Raw genomic sequence first — 20,170 nt, 5'->3', positions numbered from 1 at the left:
TCGTCATCTATCACCATGCATCTATCAAGTAAAATTGTATTAACTTCATCATCATCTTCATCTGTTATCAACATTACCACCACAACACCATCATAGCATCTACACCATTGTTAATGTTGCAGAAAAACACTAAACAAAAATAACACAAGGACAAGGATGTTGCATATACATCTTTATTTTAATATACTCATTTTTTTTCATTTTTCACATAATAACACATTCTTCAAGATGATTTTCACCTCCGTGTCGCTCTCTCACACCTCATACATCCTTACATGCAAATTACACTAGCTTTACAGCAATCACATCTTCCGCTATTCACTTTAAATTAAAAATGTCAAATACATGATGATCATACTCAATTCTTAAGCTGCATATCCTCTTCAAACTCTGAATAAATCATCTATACACAAACAGTAAAGTATTCCTTTGTTTAGCATTGGTGTCCCCAACACTGTTCAATTCAAGAAAATAAGAGTAAAATAAAAAATTTAAAATGGAGGTTAATTTTTCTCTGCCAGGATAATATTATATTATATATAGTCCTCTTTGGTTACATCACATATATTGTCTATATAAGTCTGTAATATTTCTTATCTCTCAATAATTACCAAGCCATTTGATGCAGGGATAGATTAGACAACCACATTTTCAACAAAGTTGTGAAGTCAGTGCGGCTTGTTATCTTTCTTACTTCCTGCAAGTTTGTGGATTCACAATGCTTTGACAATATCAGATCACAAAAACAGATATTTGAAAGCTTCTGCCCTTATACCACAGGAAATCTAAAACCTAGATCAATTGGAAATATACCACATATAAACTAGAACATTATATTGAGTTCAGAAACCATTATACCAAAAGAAAGTGGATTGAAAGTATTGGAGGGAGGATTTGTAAGTGTAAATTAATTGGCAATATGAGGGTACCTAGCTTCATTAGATTATTGTAATAAGTACATATATTGAGGGCTTTTAAAGTAGCAAAGAGAAGACATAGTATGGAGACACAAAAACCTCTTCTAACTTTCTATGTTATGTAAAGAAGATCTTGAAGCTTAATAATTTACTTTTTACATGGTGAAACTTAATATCCTCAAATATAAGGGTATCTGCACTGTTCATCATTTTTTTTATATCTACAAATTATGATACATATCTTATATCATTTTAACTCTACACCATATAAGTGTTATATCCTCTTGAAAATATTTACAATTATTACATAATAATTGATACATGATAGAGAAAAATAAAATAAAAGAGATACTTTTGTATCATGCAGTACTTGATCAAATCAAATCAATCTGGCATAAAATCACTTCAGTCACACAGATTTACAGTTATTAATACATATTTACTTTACAAAATGTGTTAGTATCATAGATCAATAACATCTGAATGAAGAAAGTTTGCCAGGGGCACATTTTTTGACCAAAAAAATAAAAATGTTCAGTTTTCACAAGTAACATGCAAATATCACACGATCATACCATGCAAAGGAAGTATACAACATTGGCATAGTGATAAAAGATTAACTTATTAGTGAGAAAAAGTTATATGTGCAAAAATGTAATGATCTTAAAAATATGATTTATACTCTACAGGGCAGTCTGATTTCAAAAGTGAATGTCACAAAAACAAAGTAGTGCCAGGGGAAAAAATTATGGCATTCTGAATTTCATACATGTAAGCATATCTACTCATTCTATAAGTAACCAATGACCTTTGTTTGTCATGCCATAGGCACACATATTTAATTACATACTAGTAAAAAGAAAATAACATAACAGCACATGTATAATCGGAAGAAATAAAAGAAGCTTGAGTATTCTTTGAAATATATAATAAGTTCCAACTTGACCTTTACAGGAAAATGAAGAAATATAAGTGTGTTACACAAATGCAAAAGAAGTCATATAACACATGTGCAGTTCTGTACAGTAAGAAGTTCTCATTTTGACGAATAAGATTTTTCGTAACTTGCATCCACTTACATTGTACAAATTTTACTTAATGTACTCTAATGACTGGTATAGTAAAGTAATATTGTCCACAACAATTGTCTTTAAAATTCACACATTTATGAATCCTCTTTCAAACACATCTTATGAATAATAAACTTGACACAGAAAGTACAATGTACATGTGCACTATACATTAGATAGTATTCATTGATAATCAATGGAATAACTACAAGTAGTTTTTTCCTAGAAATTTCTTCAATATTAAAGAAGTGTGGATACACTTCCAAATTTTCAAAATCTGTAATGATAGTGTGTATGTGAATCAATGTCCTTATTGGATCAATTACGGTCTTGGTGGCATCATCAGGTCCAGGTCCTAATGCCTGTTATCGGTCCAATCATTGTCCTCTGCCTGTAGGAGATCCTGGACACACTTGGAGACGTCATCATTGTGCTTCTCAAGAAGTTGTTGGTTCTTGGTCCTATCTCCGAACCCCATCTCAATCAGCTGATCCATAGATGATAGGTTTGGTGGTTCATACGGAGCAGGCCTAGGGATTGGCTGTAGAAGAAATCACAAACAGGTGCATACAAATTCAATTAATAACACATCAGAGCTTCTTGGGTCATGTTAATCGAAAGAATGGTTTGGAAAATCTTGCACTGCCGGGGAGAATCAAGGGGAGGAGTAGGAGGATTCTGTGGATGAGTAGCTTAAGGAGTGGGATTTCTGAAAGTGGAATTGATCTCAGGAGAATGAATTACTTCATAGAATATGGGACAGAGAGTTGTGGCATTCCATGGTCGCCAACGTCTCAGGACACACATGATTTATGTGTGCATTAATCCATTTCCCTATACAGGTTCTTCCTCTATTTTTTCGTCCTCTAACCCCTTCCATCTCTTCCTCCTTCATATTCCTAAACTAACTCATCAAATTCTTCAATATCGTATTTGCTTTTGGCTTCCATACCCTATGTTCTTCTTTCAGGGTTCGGCTCCTTTCCTCTAATATTGTTACACCAAAATCCTGCTATTGCCTTCCCACTCATCTTCTATTCTAAATAACCGTTAACCGTTTGTTAGGAAAGAAAAGTTGAAAGTAACAGGTTACATTTAAAGTGAAACCTGATAGAAACAAGTGAAGATAATAAAGAGTCTTACCTGGGGTCTTAGCAGGGCGTTCACTGAGCTCGCTGCTGTGCCAAAGGCTTGTCTCACTACATTCCCTGCTACCTCAACTGCACGAGCTGCTGTGTACCTGTCATTTACACAATAAGAACATGATTTCTTCAATATAAACAACAAATAACCTTCCAAATTTCGCTTTCCGAGCACTAAAGATATCGATGTTGGTTCACTGTCAACATGGAAAATTATGTTTTAGTTTATGTTTATGAAATATTGTTCAGTTTTTTATCCATGTATTTAGTAAGGTTTTCCTTTCTACACAGGTACCAAAATAAAATGGGATCACATGCAAGACACTTAATATGTAAGCAAATTTTAGTACTAATTCAGTAACATTGTTTAACAATTTGTTCTGGCAAATGTATTATCCTGCTGTACATGCTATTATTTCCTGAAGTTCTTGGTCAGCTCTTCAAATGAGATTATATTATATCATTAAGTATTTGGCACCACCTGTGCCTGGGAGGCAAAAAGCGAACTGAATCACTGTAACCCTCGGGTCTCTCCTCCAAGTATAACTGAATGGGGTGTGCAGGTGGACCACTACACCAGGATTTCCCCCTACTCTTATACAAATAATGCAGTGGGTTCTTAATGAGCAAGGGTGGTGACTCTCCTCTACAAAGGGCCTCCATTAAACGCCCTATCCAAGCACGATTTTAAATAACAACCCTCCTGTTCTGCAAGTGACCACACCCATCGGTAGACTTACCCTAAGAGATCGACTGGGTCAGCTTCCACTTGGACATCATTGTAGGTATTGTTATACTGGGTGTTCTCCTGTTGGGTTGGTACGTCTTGAGCATCATGGAACTCATCATCATGTTCCTCATGCCTTTCACGATCTTGAACCTAGCAGAACATTATAATAACATGATAATAATATGATACATACTAAGATGCACTTCTGCTGATCTCTAATGACAGAAAATAAACTGATGATTTGCAAAACTTGCATTAAAATGTCTTCTTTTCTTTGAAAAAATGGCGATTTACATCTGGTACAGGGAGTCTCCTATTTTAAAATAGAATAAAACTAATCAGTATCAGATATCATCAATCATTTTGTTTACATTACATATTTTCTCAATCATCACCATCACTATCATCATCATTTTCAGCATTAACTGTGCCTGGGAGGGGAAAAGCAAACTAACTATATAACTTCTGTAAGATTATAGTCTCTCCTCCAAGTATAACTGATCTTAAATATCTTATCTTGTTTCTCAACTCACCTGTGTCTCTTGTGGTTGGACAGTTGTCTCGATCAAGTCCAGATTGGTCCCTTCAGCAGCACTAGATACAGGGGTTGTACGAGTCTCTCTCACAACCTGACAATAGACAAAAGTACATGATAAGATATACACCGTTTAGGATCACTCTTGAGTTCACAAGGTCTGAATTTCACATTTCTTGTAACAATTTGTCTACCACTATGAGCAACTGTCTCCAACTAAAGTTTAAGCCTTCAAAATGCTTTATCCAAGCTCTGCTTGATATGCTTGAAAATGACACTGCCTTCGATTTCATAAGTAAACATGTGCCTTTTGCCTCTTAATTGTGGAGGAAATATGATGAAGAAATGCTATCCTCACCTCTGGCTGTCTAGTAGCATACATGACACTCCCTTCTGGGTTGATGAGCACAGCTTCCTCAAACTGGGTTGGTACTGGGCTGGCCAGGAGAGTGATCTCTGGCATGGGTGCCATTGTGACTGTCTCCTGGCTAGGAGTGGTTGGCTTGGGGGAGGATGGGGGGATGGTGGTCTGAACAGGGGTTGCAGCTACCAGTGGGATGAGTGGAGTGATCTCTAGAGCAGGGTTGGAGGTGCTTAGGATGGCATCCACAGAAGGTGCCACATTGGTTGCTTCTTCCTCTGGAACCTCTTCCATCTGAATGATCTCTTCTGTCCTTCCACCGTCTTGCTCTGCTGATGGGGCAGTGATGTCTTCAGCGGCTGCAGAAAACTGAGGAACCTCGTCCTCTTGGATGATGAGAGCAGACGCTTGAGGAGTGGTGGAACCTCCAAGCTCTGCCTGGCTCTCCTCATAACTTGGTAGCCTGACCAGTGGTGCGTTCTCAGCATTTGGTGCTAGAACGCTAGAAGTCTGAGATTGAAATAATGAAAAAAGATATTTGAATATCTTTTAAAAATCAGGAGACTCTACATCTGCTCAAATATCAACTACCTAAACATCTAGACTGTATATTCTTTCCAAAACTGTTTCATGATAATACATACAATGAAGACGGCACATAATGTATCAATTATTTCACATTGTATATCAGTAACACCCATGTAAGAGTTATATCACATTTGCACAATTCTATGAAATGTAACAAGTTTTTAACATTAACAATCTAAAAGGTAAACAACTTCCCATCTTGATCACGTTTTCTTGTCAGCCAGTGAAAGTGCTGGATGGGAAATACATTTAATCCTTTCTATAGAGTTACATACCATTGATGAAGACATGGATGTCCTGGAGAGAATCATGGATTTATCCAAGGGCTTGGTTGGATCAAAGCAATCTGGTAGAGGCACCACACAGTAATCATCTAACATGTCACTGTCAGATGAACTACAGATACTCTCAACGTCATCTAAATCTATAACCACAAACAGAAAAACAATGAATACAAAAAGTAAGTTTAGATTAGAATGATTGAAATAACTATGACAAAAAAGCATGTAGGCACAGTTTCATAGGTATCTTATACATAATTTGATATTCCAAGATGTAGGTTAAGGGTATGAAATTTAATTGGAGTTAGTTTCTGATATTTACTGCTGAGAAATCTAAATACCTGTTTAAGTGCCAATCAAGGTCATGAAATGTATGTGTGTTTAATAGTAATTAATCAAAACTAAATACAATCCTGAAAAGCACCTCTAATTAAATTCCTGAACACATTTTGCTACCTAATGTCAAACATTGTTAATGACAGATGAAATAACTAATCATGAGAGTTGTACTTTTATCAAGAAAAACATGTGTTCATACCTTCATCAGAGAACGAGAAAGCGACTGCTACACCATCCTGAGCCATCTCGAAACCTGGTTCATCTCTCACCATGTCCTGGGTTTCAATGATCTCTGGAATGTCTTCCCTTCGGATGATCTCAAGATCACTGTGCTCTGAGACCCTACGGCATAGGAGCTTCTCATCTAGCTGAGGGATGGGCGAGATGCAGGGGGTCAGTCCAACTGTTGGAGGAAAAAAATCATAGTTATTCTGGTTCAATAGTGTGGACTTTGGAGAGTATTGAAAGAAAAATTTGTTTCCCAGATGCATGTCTGGTTTGATACTTTTACATTGACATTTTGTAAAAGAATGGTATGAACAGAAGAAAAAGAACCCAAAAAGGAATAATAATAATAATTATCCTTGCTTATATAGTGCCTAACACTTACTTTATCAGAAGTCTCTAAGCGCTCTACAATAATGCAGCATAAATCTTTCCTCAAGTTTACACTTTGAATGCATTCAGTCTTGTTTTATTTATAACTAAAATGCAGCGTCAAAATTCAATGAGAAAAAGATTCCACATAGGACTAGGGACAAGAATATATCACGACTATGGCCCTTCATTCCCATCATCACATGCACATATAACACAAAAGATACTGAAAACTATACCTCTACATTCATCTTCATGGTAGTCCTTTTTATTGTCCTCAGTATATCTAGCTTAATATCAACATTTCTGAACATTGTGTTAATTAATACAAGACACAATCCAAGTGTGTTCACTCCATACCTATGGGAGTGTTGTTTGGTGTTGTTGTAGCAGCAGGGCTGTTCACACCAGCTACCTCCTTGTCTGCCTCCTGATCATCATGGATACTGAGCAGCTCGAAGGAGAAGACATCATGAGCAGTGAGGACGTCGGAGCGTGAGGCCATCCTGGTTGGAGAGCAACTATCTGATTGGTCACTCTGGAGGTGAGCCATGTCACTAGAGGGTGTGTTCTCACTGGAATCAGTCTCGACTGTTTCATCCTCCTGGTTGGTTGGTGGAAAGAAAATTTATCAATCAGGAGAATACCATCTCTGTCTCAAAACTGGTCCTCTAAACAATTTTCTGAATATCAATCTTTTAAAGTACTTAATTTCCCGGTTCTTTAAAGAAACTATCAGATTTTTTTTTTTTTTTTTTTTTTTTTTTGGGGGGGGGGGGGGGGGTTGACTTGTAAACACTCTACTCTTATACCGACCCCTATTTCTATGAATATATTGCAGAGAGTTCACATTACAAGATCTTCTGGAGAGTGAGAACCAACCTTGACTTTGGGCAGAATGAGCTCCTCCTGCACGGTCTTCTTACTCTCACACCTGGGCTCCAGGACCTCGGCCTTGTCCACGATAATATTGCACCAGACACGATGGCCGAACTGTTCGCCCTTCTGTGTGAGTCTCCAGTGGCTTTGATAGTGGCCTGGTTTGTCTGAAGCTTCAAAGTCCACACAGATTGGTCCTTCCTCCCCGGGAGACAGGAGTGGGATGTCCATAGAGTCAGCTGACAGGATCTTGATGTTACCCCACAGGTACTTCAACTGCAACAAAATGGATGCTGCTATTAGAACATTGACATACTGTCGGCTCAAGCCACGGTAGTAATATCCACCATGTCCCTGAGTGATCGCTCCGAAAACAGAATGTTATCTCGTTACTATTCATATGAGCTTCCTTCAAATGACAACCAAATAAGAGCTATTCAAAACTACCATTATTCACTAGACAAACAAAATAAAGACACTGAATTTATGGGTTGTTTTTTTTAAATCACAAAATCTGCTTCGACTGCATTATTTCATCAAAGGGTTTGGGTTGCAAACTGGTTTTAGGCTAGATTTGTGAGATTATGGTAAGGTATAGTGTTCAGTCAGGATTGAAGTTGGGATTTTGATGAGAGAAGGATATCAACCACAGAGCAATTGTCACCCGAGTTTGTGTCATAAAACAACTTATAACACCTCAACTACTCTTCTCTACTTCTTTCACACATCTCCTGAGCTATTCACTCTACTCTGCTGCCAAGTCTCTACTGCTACAAACCAACTCTCACCTTGGTATCTGAGTTCCATTTCACACTCCCATTGTTGATCATGATCCAGCTCTTGACGAACTTAGTCAGGGGCTGCAGATGTGTCTCATCGGGTAAGTTACCGTCACTGACAAATCCAGCACCATACTTAGCTCTGTGTCAATGATAATACACCAAGAATGAGAACAATGATTATTATGCTTTCTGAATCTTCCACATTGTCAAGTCTAAAATGAGCACAAAAACTAAAAGGCTTTAAAATTGCTCATATTGAGAAGACGAAATGTGTTTGAGGTTTATGCACCCAATTCAACATCAGTTTCACCTGAGGGGTGTTTCAACAAAGACTAAGATCGACTTTAAGTTGGACTTAACTATGGCAGGCCAATCATGCCACTGGTTGCTTTCATCATTGGTCTCTCAATTATGATCTTTAGATAATAATTTTTCCTTCAATAATAAACTATCAAATAAGGTAAATTCTGTAGATTTGTGACCACGATTTGTATGTCCCTTGAGAAACCAATACCAGGAATGGTTAGAGGAACTAGTGGCATGAAAGACCTGCCATATTTAAGTTCAACTTAAATTTGATCTTAGTCTTGGTGAAAACTCCCCTGAACACATTAATATCAGCACAGACAGCAATTACCCAGTTGAATTTGTTGACATGAACTCTTGATACTGAAACTAGTTGCTTTGGGGGTAATTAAGTACTGGTGATCAATCAATCCCCTATGATTAAAGGACATCAATAGAAAGAGTCTAGAGTTAGAACTCACAGTGCAAGCAGAGGAGTTATTTCAGTTGTAGAATCTGCTGCTGAAGTGGTGGGCGTTGTAGGGGTGGCAGCAATGCTGGCAGCAGCCATGATCTGCTCGGCCTGCTTTTCTGCCATCTTCTCTATCCTCTCTCTCTTGGTTGGGGACACCTGGCTGTGACACTCGACCCTGACACGGTGTTTCTCCTCCCGGTACTTGCGCTTGAGCTCTGCCCTTGCAGCTTTCCTGGCCATCTTCTCTTCTAGTTTCTTGATTCTATGAAGAAAAAAGTGGAAAAGGGTTCAGTCAACAGTAATTCAATACCCTGAAATAATTTTGATGTTTGGTAACACTATTCCCATCATATGTCATCAAAACTTTAAATCATCTACATTCAACTGCCTGCTTATGATGTAAATGGTGCATGAAAATACAACACTGTTAAGAATTTCATTAATGGGGGGGGGGGGGATGATATATACATGTAACCCTAGTTTTATGTCACATGAACTATTTTACAGCAATACCATCAAATTAAAAAGCCTGAAACTATATTCATTTTACAGTATTGCAAAGTTATTTTTATTTTTCAAGGGACATGGCAGTCCAAGTAGGGAGAATCTATATACATGTCTATCCATTCAACCTTACCATCCCTGATCAACATAGCATCAACATTCAACCTACTTGTATTCCCAGACCGGTGTGTCATCATCAGCATAGATGGGATGCTTGAAGATAGGAGCTACCCTACCATCAGACTTGACCCCTACACGGTATGCTGGTCGTTTGAGCTTCAGGAACACATGGTTAGGGTCATGGGTACCTGGCTGGGCTTCACACTCCTCGCAAAGGTCAAAGTCCAGACAATGGCTAAAATAGATAAACAAATCCATTATATCAAACTCATATTTAGGGGATAAACATTAAAATGTTACTGTTATTTAATCCCTACAAGTTCTTAAAATATTTGTTAAAATTGAACCTCTTTTTATTGAATATGATACAATATTGAACATTTTTAAAATATTTTTCATTCTAACATATTTATCTGCCTACTGCTAAACCACATACAATGGTAATGCCCTCATACTGCTTCCACTACTCTTTGCTAAGTATTCAGCATCACTGTTTGAGACAGGTAATTAGTTTATATATTAAGACATATATTTAAGACAGATACTTTTTAAATTTCATTTGATAGTGTACTTACCCACACTTGTATCTGAAGCCGGTGATGACACCTTCGCATTTATCACATGTGATGCCTACATGTACTAACTTGGCTGTAAGGAAAAGAAAAACAATCAAATAAATACTGTTACTTTCAAAGATTCAAAACATCATTTGCCAGAGTCTGCAATTAATCTAAATTCCCCTTCGAAATAAAAAAAAACCTATTTCTGTATGGACATGCAAAAATGTGTTTTTTGTCTCAGATTGGAATAATTTACAGATGGAAACTAACATTTCTTTTCTGTCATAGTAAAATACATTCAGTGTGTATACTTTCATGTAAATTATTGATTAAAATGTCATAGTGGTGTACATGTAACACAGCATGGAAAGTTGGCAGTGTTCTTTCTGCCCATGATGTGTTCATATTGGCAAGGTTCAAATTTTTTCAAAAGCAAAGATTTCTTCAAGTAAATAACAATATTACCGAAAAGAAGGCTCACCCTAGGATTTGTTCATACTACCTTTATTCCTAACTGCTAGTGAATCGTATCAAAATAATATTAATGTAATCGAAACTAAAAGCCCACCCTGAGCATAGACTGACCTGGTGTTCTGTTCTTAGGCTTAGTTCCTTGTTCAGAAGTCAGAGGGCTGGAGCAAATTGGGGTCCTGGTCCCAGCCAACATCTGGGATGGTTCCCAAGAGAAGGGCCTGGTCTTTTCCAAGGGACCACTACCTAGACCATCAAGAACACCTTTGACAATCTGGTCAATCACCTGGAGATTCAAATAAGGCATAAACAAACATGTATCAAATATTGTCATAATCCAGTCTTTCTTTTTTTCATTTATCATGATTGTACCTTTCTTCATATACATGACATGTACAAAACAAAGTAAAACAAAAATACAAAGGCAATCATAATTGTAATTTCAGAGTAAAAATTAAATAGTACATAGATCAAAATAATGTAAACCGTGATGACAAATAACATACATGAAAATGCGAACTAGTTTTAGTGGCAACAATTAAACGACTGTATTGGGGGAAAATAAATTTGTCAGTAACAGAAGTCATCTGGACTGTTCCGAGCACTGCATAAAGGTATTAACATCATTCCCCTAATAACTTTGTTGCAGTATACTCATGATTTTTGTTAAGAGGTCCCCATTTGTATACTCTGTACATGTCCAACTGAGTACTGAACAATACTAAAGCTTGTACCCTACCTCTTTTTCTTTGTTAGGACCATCACTCTGCTCTGGAGTAGATATGTTAAGCTGTTTGAGTTCCTCCATAGCCTTCATCACATAACCACTCACATCAGAGGGCTGCTTATGGCCTGGCAGGGAAGTCGTCCGGTTCAGACGAGGTGGGACTTTTGGGCGTGGTGGGGGAACGGGTATGGGAGGGGTACTGGGGAGGGCAGGGCCCGGCTGCGGGTAGGGTGTTTCTTTTTCTGGCCGAGGTGGAGTGTGCATTCTCTTCCTTTTAACTGCTTCTGTTGTCTGTATCCAGATAAATATGGGAGATCACAAACATATGGTAAAGGTAAGGTAAAGAGACTACAAACTGCATCACCATCTTACAAGTGAAAATATCATGCACAGTGTTACACAAACACATTAGCTCACAATTCAAAAGCGCAGTGAGAATTCAGTTAACGTCCCACGAGAGGGTACAAACAAAAGCAAGGTCTTCAGAAGAACTGATTTATTTTAAGCTTTTGACCTTTGTTTGACATCTACACATTTCAATACAGGTATGAACAGCACCTACGATACATCGTTAACAGTGATTTCATAAAATCTCTACTTCATGTCCTTCTAATAGACACACCACTTTGTCTTCTCTACTGTAAACACTTGTAAGGAACCAAAAATATCTTGTTCTAGGTAATTAATGTCTGTTAAAAAATTAATTTGAATACATGTTTTGCATAGAAAAAATGCAATTGACATTGGTCACACCTGTATTGTCTGCTGAGAGCCAGAAGGGTGTTAACTCATATCCTTTAACACAGACTTAACACCCTTCTGGCTCTGAAGAGATATGTTCTAAAATGCTTTGTAACCTTACCTCAGGGAGACTTGGGCTTTCCTTTGGAAGGGTGTCTAATATAATTACTCTGGAGACTCTAAGACGAAGCACGTTATTACACTTGGAGGCCAGCGCTTTGGCCTGGTCATACTCTTCTGTTGGGATAAGATTGATTCATTGAGCAAGAGGTTTACAAAGAATACATGTTACTTTAATGTGCAATAATGCACAAATATATTCTCCTCAAAGACCTCAACTTAAGTGGGGGAGGGGGGGGGGGGTCGGGTGGGGGCCCTAGGAAAATGTTGATGTTCACTTTATGGGCAAGTTTGGTACAATTATCAAACATCACACTTTTATAAACATGTTCTTATTTTGTAAATAAAACCTTGTCAACCTGTCATTTAACTACTGTACTTGTAAAATCCCAGTATTGTCCATCAGTTTCTGATCTGATTATCAACCCTCAAACTGATATCCTTATGATAAATACATGTACATGTTCCAGAAGCATCTGTTCGTTTGCAGCCATTTGTTCAATCATTTACATTATTGAATACATTAGGTATCTTCTGTTCACTGCATTACATTGCGAAGCAATCGAGGACAAGCCAAGCCCAAAATTGGTAATGCATTTGTTTTTCTTCAAAACCTCTATAAAAAAAAACTGATAGTCACAATAAAGAAGGCAAAAGGAAGAATTTCATGAAATAAATTACAGCCTAAAGTTTTCCATTTTCATGTTTAAAATTCACCTACCTTCAGTGTCTACAGCAATCTGCATAAAATAAAAAGATAACATGAACAAATGTTAATATTTAAATCCACTGATAAGGGCATTGATAAAACACATGTGCTGCATAACATTCATACAAAAATATTATAGTATTAATGACTGCTTTGAGAAAAACAACTATTTCTCGAATATTACAGCAGTCATTAATACTTTTATATGCCAAAAAAACAACAACTAAAAAATAAAAAATAAAAATAAAAAAACTTTTGTCAAAGATGGGATTCGATCTCTTGCGTACAAAAGGTGATGTAACTAAAATCACCGCCTTAAACCGCTCGGCTATCGCGCTCTGTTACCATACATAGCAGTTTTTTCTTATATATACATTAAAATGGATTGAAAACGGCTTCACGTGGTGGATGCTTCGCGGCTGCTCCATTAAACAGGCCCTTCTTTTACCTTTGCAATGCATATTGGCACGAATTTAGATCAAGATCTATCGGCAGATGTTGTTTTTTTGTTTTTGGAAGTTTATTTTCGTCTTCATGTCAACAATGCAAGATAAAATTGTCGGTAAGATCGATCGAGATTCAATTGTATTGAAATTACCGACCAATTCTTCGCACACGTACGGTATCCTCGATCGCTCAGACCATTTTTTAACATGTAAACCTATGGGGTAACCATGGAGACTGAACTATTTTCCCAATAACCATGGTTACTGGGACTATAGAACTGTTTTAACCATGGTTACTGGGAATTTTACAGAAATAGTTGAAGTTTATGAATGCAATTTCGACCAATCAGATGGCTGGATTTCTTAAGTGAGGTATATAATCATCATTATATACTCATATACTTATAAACTATTAGATACTTCAAAAAGCAAAACAAGGATATCATGACCAATTCCACAACATTCTCCAGTAAAAATGATTCAGACTGCACTAATTGACTCCCCCAAACTACATGTATATGAGACATTCAATGGTTAAGGATTAAAGGGCCTACAGTAATAAGGCCAGATAAAAGTAAAGTCAAAGGTTACCTGGACTTGCACTATCTCTGTAAACAATTAATTCAAGAGCAAAAAGCACTAGCTTCAACATAGCTTTTGAAATAATGAAAGGAGATTGCCATCTAAAATTTCTTTCACAAAGTCTTACTTCTGCAAATTTCTCTATACAAAGCTCCGATGAATGCAAAAATATCTTTAGTCTGTCTCAGCTTTCTTTTGTTACAATACTGGAATGTAGGAATACGCTAAAAATTGTGAACACTTTCTGAAACAATGATTTTAACTTTACCTCATCTTCCTCATCATCAATGTAAGTTACAACAATGTCTTCCAGGTCGAAGGAACACTTGAGCTGAAAGAAATGTAAAGAAATAATTGTAAATTTAACAATTTTATGAAAACACCATGATCAAGATTTATCATCAAGTTTAAGAGGCAGGTCATTTTGGCCAGTCAGAGAGACACAAAATTCAAAACAAGGGATATAAATGGGTAATATTCTGAAAGATCACTTGGCACTAAATAAAATAAGTCTACTGCCTCATTGAAATATGCATTAACACCAATATCATTTGTCAAATAATGACAGGAACTTGGATAACCAAAGAATAAATATTGTTCATTACATATTTAAAATGATCCTTCTCATACAAACTTGATCAAATGTCACTTGTCTGTCAGCTAAATCACTCAGTTTACTAATTTCTCTACGCAACACTCAGTTGCAGATCGACACAAAAAACTCTCAGTCACTGTATTTTCATCAGTCACTGTATCTTCATCATTATTTACGCTAAAAACACTTTTTCTTGATGAAAAAAATATATCACTTTCTATACAAAACTTACATTGATGTAAAAACAGTGTAAGTTTTATAGTTCTACTTTTTCTAGTATGATGAGGGATTAGGTGTTCAAACATTCAACAAACATCTTCTTCTCTTTTGCCTTCAAATTTAACAGAAAATATTCATCAAATAGCACCAACCATCACAAATATTTGTCCTTTATAATATTGTCTACCATAAGTCTTCGAGGATTTATGAAATATTGCTTATATTACTTCTTCAAATTGCCGTTTCAAAATAGGCTGTCCGGACACACCACATCATGCACATCTGGGTTCATTGGGTTCCAAAAAAAAATTCATGACATGTCATAAAGAATAATTAATAATTTGAAGAGCTTTTTGTTTAAAAGCAATCATAATAATTTCTAGTCTCTGTTTCACATTTTGACAAGCTTGGCTGAAAATTTATAACATATAGAATTTGTAGATCTAGTTTATCGACTGAAACATACTTCCACTCAGCTCAGCCGCGGGCCAGGTTGATCTTGTAATTTACCATTGGCATTGTGCAATGTATTTTCGTGTATTGAGGGAATGGAGACTCACCATCGCAAGCAAATCCTGCCATTTCGTCTTGTACGCAGGGCTGTAAATTTGTGTTTCTCCTTCAAATCTCACTTCTAGAGCTATGTTCTCCTCCATTTTCTATCTTGAATGTCTATTCTTTGCACTCGTTCAGGTATCACAGTCCCACTCGGCACAGAAATAGATGAAAGTTGTGATCAATCGTAGCAATTCATTGTTCCTTTCCGCATCGTTCACATTACATAGACTGTTGTTTATGTTGACATTTCGAGTCGTCACTCAGAATATTCAAGCGCGTAAATCATAAAGTGCAGAAGCAAAGTCACCTCTCTGTAGTATTAAATGTTGAAAACATAATTTCTATTACTTAATTATTGTTATTGATTTTTCTAATCTTAATTTGCTGTCAAAATTTATCAAGCTGCATTGTTTATATAGAATTCAATTAAGAACCGAATCACATCGCACATGGATATAACTTTGGTATCAAAATAGAAATTACGTAATGTGTACCAGAGAAGGTATTCACTGTCACGACTGCATGACTAGGTGCCCTCTGCCCACGGTGGGTCTACGTGTTTCATTACATCATTCGCTATTTCATGCAAAACAAATATATGTTATCGGAAATTTTGCAATCGCGACTAGTCCTTCAAATTTGTCTACATACTTCAGTTAAACAGAGGGAGCCTATCCCGAAAGAGTCACACGTCAAGCCGAAGTCTAATTCACCTAAATATTGTGTCATTGTTTTCTTCACATTTTGAAATTTTGTCAGATTGGAAAGGACGAGGCCGGGTTTTATATGGCCGCTTTACATCATCCTATGTTGAATATAAATAATTATGTAACTTTGTTTAACTTCAAATAATAAAAACCTGACAGAATTGACCACCGGGAAAGCAAAAAAATGTCAAGTGACGCCCCACCATGCAGTAGCGTAGGCAGGATTTTTTTCAAGGGGGGAGGGGGAGGGGGGGAGCACTTTTTTTGTTTTTGTCCCGAAAATTGGAAAATTGGGCCTACCGATATTTCGTTCAGTGGGACGGGGGGGGGGGGGGGTAAGGTCTGTTTTTTCACCCTTTAGCACACAATTTTTTTATTTATTTTTTTTGACAAAAAGTGAGGGGGGTATCCTCCTATACACACACATTTTTAAAAAAATTGAAGGGGGGTTAACCCCCTCCCCCGTCTGCGTACGCGCCTGCGCCCCACTAAAGTGCCTAGACCACACGTTGTCTAGCTTAACTGGAATATTACCGTAAATATAAACATCAAATATTTTGTTACTTTCCAATTTCAATTACTTAAAAGTGGTAAACTGAATTCAGTTCAAATTTATATGTTTCCAGTTGGGACTGGATTAAGCGGGTCGTTTATCTTGTCGAGCATCGCCCCCCCCCCCTCTCTCTCTCTCTCTCTCTCCCTCTCTCTCTCTCTTTCCGTTTCCCCCTCCTTCTCTTTCTTCCTTTCTTCCGTCATCCAAAGTGAGGGGCACCAGCCCCCTCCCCCCGTAGATACGCACAACGGTGCATGTAGGAATTGGGGAGATCTAGTAACTTCACGTAGTGTGCATTCATAAAACATGTGTCACCTAGCTGGCTCATAAATTGTTATGTTTGTTAAACAGTTAGGCCTTTATATAATGTATTGTCTTTTTGTCTGTAAATTTGATTTTTTTTTTTGGTCCCTTCTTTTTTAATTAAAAGTTTATAGAACGTCCCCCTCCCCCTCACTGGCCAGAGAATCCTCTACTAACGCCACTCTCCATCTTTCTTTTCATTGAGGCTGCAAAGAAATATTTTTTTTAAATAACTTTTATGTTCTAGTAGTAAAGTGTCAGTTACACTTAAGGCGATTTATTTGTTGCCATGATTTGTTACTGTGTGGGGATGATGAGTATATTACGGGCCTACATTTTGTTGCCAGAAATACTTGCTATAGTTTCTTCTCATCGCATCCACACTTTATACTCCAATTATAGGCCTTAATTCATTGATCAGTTGATTTTCAACAACAAAAATAAGAGAGAGATGATTGAGAGAGAGAGAGAGAGAGAGAGAGAGAGAGAGAGAGAGAGAGAGAGAGGGGGGTGAGGAGGAGAGGGGGCTCGCAAGTCTGAACGAGTGAGTGCATGGGGAGAAAGAGATGGAGAGATGCGAAATATGAAGCGAGATAAAGATACAAAGAAAAGGGAGAAGTGAGGGAGGAGAGATAGAACAAGCAGAAAGTGGGCATAGGAGCGAGGACAAAAATACACATAGAGATAAATATAGAAATAGAGTGGGAGGGGATGCAAACCCATACACTGTATCCTTTTGCACCTGGCATAAATAAACTTAGTACATTATTCATTCTATAATAGCTATGTAACTGAAGTAAGTAGAGGCTAACAAAAGTCATTATAATATCTTTATATTTATTGACACTTTTACATACAAGCCACATACTAATATATACATCTTTTATGATAATACACGCATTTACTCTATATTAATTTGGGGAAAATTTACATTGTATTCGACGAAAAAGCAATATAAATTATATAATTTCTGTATAATAAATTTCGAAATTACTATACTTTGTATTCCTTGTCATGAATCAAACAATGAGCACGTTAACACTATCCCGATTCATGTCGAGATCACAAGAAAATCATAGGTATAAACGTGGTCATACACTCATACTGTATAACTCACTATGAACATCACTGACAAAGAAAGCGGACAAAATATACAGTTCCTCAGGTAGACAAAGGAACATCCCTTCACTGCTATTATGTAAAAATGTGTAGAACAGGTGTCACATGCATATTCGCCTTTTTACATAATAGCAGTGAAGGGATGTTCCTTTGTCTACTTGAGGAACTGTATATTTTGTCCGCTTTCTTTGTCAGTCATATTCATAGTGACTATAAGTGAACATTTGCATACTGCATTACAATGCATTTCATAGATTTCGACTGATTATTATTTTCCTCCCGGATATTTTCGTACGAAAAACCATTTAAATCATGCCACATTCTCTCCATATCTTCATGCAAATCGAAGTACCAATAATAAAAATACTTAAATATGAATAAATCGATTTCCTATGGTTACAAAATGCACCGTCATTATATAAAGCCTAAACCATCTTTTAAATGTTAACAAAATATAGAATGAAGCAATTCATCTCTTTATTAACCGCTAAAGATAAATCAATCAAGTTTCATCAATAAATTTCTTAGAAAATATAAACTTTATCTTTCAAGAATATATCATATTGTCACTATCATTTCATGAAAAGAGGAAATAAAAAAAAATCATTCTAACTTGATGGGAAACAAATACACTCCATGCTACCACATAGGTCTACTTATAACAAGATCACCATGGTAACTGCGCACTAAAGACTTACTCAAATTCTAAAGGCGCAATATGTGATACAGAAATATCGTATGAATACAATTTTGTACATGTATTTTTTTCGTACCAGTATATCATCAGAAGATATGACAATACAGAAGGTAGTGCACTTTTTTTTTGCACATCGAGTAAGAAATCATCCATGTATATGTTCATCGTTCATTGACGCAAAGAGGAAGTCAGCATGGCGTTATATTCGTGCACCATTATGCCTCGTTATAAAATCCATCTTTTTTTCTCTCTTTTAAACAAACAGGAGACGAAATAGGAAAAAAAATGACAATTTCCACTACCAGACCTGCCTAAAGTGTTTAACAATGCACATGACGATGATATATTTACAGAAATTATATATTCTTTAAACAAAAATATTTGAGATGTTTTGTTCACTGAGCATTTGGTTATGAATTTGAGAATGAATTAAATTCTCTAAAATATCTCATTGAGTTTCTATCGTATGAATGCATGTATATATATATTTCATTGAAATATATGAAATAGAAGTTTGATTCTGCCAAACTGATTTGAAGGCATTATTCTATGTTTTTTTAAAATGCAATGCATATTAAACAGGCTGTTTTTCTTCCGAAAAGTTCCTTTTTATATTTCACTTTTTGCACTTATCTTACATATTTAATGATTAAACAAAATTAACGTATTATAACAGTCGTATACATATATATATATATATATATATATATATATATATATATATATTTGATTGAGAAAACATATCCTTTTAAAATTCATAATCAAGTACATACAAATCATCGTTAAGTATATTTATATATATAATTATATAACTCTCATCATTTGATGTGAAGAAAAAAAAATAACGAAACATTATGTTTATCACAGAAAAGGACGGAATGTAATTGTCTTAATTAATATATTAAATATTGCACTCTGGCATGCTTCGTGTAAAATTGATATAATAGCAGAATCAATATATTATATCAATAACTCTATTTGGCTTGTACTCTGACGTCACAAATACCTAACAACCATTATACAAATTGGAAACAGAGACTAGAATCTATGACGAATGTCTATACATTTACGCATGAGATCTGTGACTACAATTGTAATGTTTTTTATTACTTTGATAATTAGATCTGTGACTACAATTATTGTAATGTTTATTATTACTTTGATAATTTAGACCCATTACTGGTGAATTTATTTACATGATATTTCACCTTTTACTCTAATTATACCGCTATGATGAGAAACAGGCGATCCATCCAGTGTTATTTTCTCATGTTATCATGTATGTTGTTATTTATATGTTTTTATACTGGGTAAATCAAATCAAATCAAACCTTGACTTGTTGGAAATGTTTACAAGACAGTAATATTTGAGATGAATCCACATCAATTTGCAGCAGTTTGTGTCGATATTCCACGCGCCAAAGATGACTACATCTTATCTAATGTTTTGATTGTCGT

General features: G+C 36.2%; 1 protein-coding gene across 1 annotated transcript; it reads right to left on the bottom strand.

Annotated features, from left to right (window-relative positions):
• Positions 1–159: 159 nt before the first annotated feature.
• Positions 160–15,582, bottom strand: LOC586642 (next to BRCA1 gene 1 protein). Its single transcript, XM_030973859.1, has 19 exons — positions 15,336–15,582; positions 14,230–14,292; positions 12,946–12,964; positions 12,226–12,341; positions 11,376–11,654; positions 10,751–10,922; positions 10,181–10,253; positions 9,655–9,840; positions 8,989–9,243; positions 8,228–8,360; positions 7,443–7,715; positions 6,921–7,164; positions 6,163–6,366; positions 5,619–5,767; positions 4,753–5,265; positions 4,393–4,488; positions 3,870–4,009; positions 3,131–3,227; positions 160–2,528 (listed from the first exon to the last, which is right to left on the bottom strand). The coding sequence occupies exons 1-19, from the start codon at positions 15,429–15,431 to the stop codon at positions 2,343–2,345; spliced, it is 3,294 nt and encodes a 1,097-aa protein (XP_030829719.1). The 5' UTR covers positions 15,432–15,582; the 3' UTR covers positions 160–2,342.
• Positions 15,583–20,170: the final 4,588 nt, after the last annotated feature.

Source organism: Strongylocentrotus purpuratus, unplaced genomic scaffold (assembly GCF_000002235.5).
Source record: "Strongylocentrotus purpuratus isolate Spur 01 unplaced genomic scaffold, Spur_5.0 spur5_scaffold_7, whole genome shotgun sequence".
Taxonomy (NCBI): domain Eukaryota; kingdom Metazoa; phylum Echinodermata; class Echinoidea; order Camarodonta; family Strongylocentrotidae; genus Strongylocentrotus; species Strongylocentrotus purpuratus.
Note: the sequence above shows the minus strand (reverse complement) of the source record. Positions and strands in the feature narration are given on the sequence as shown.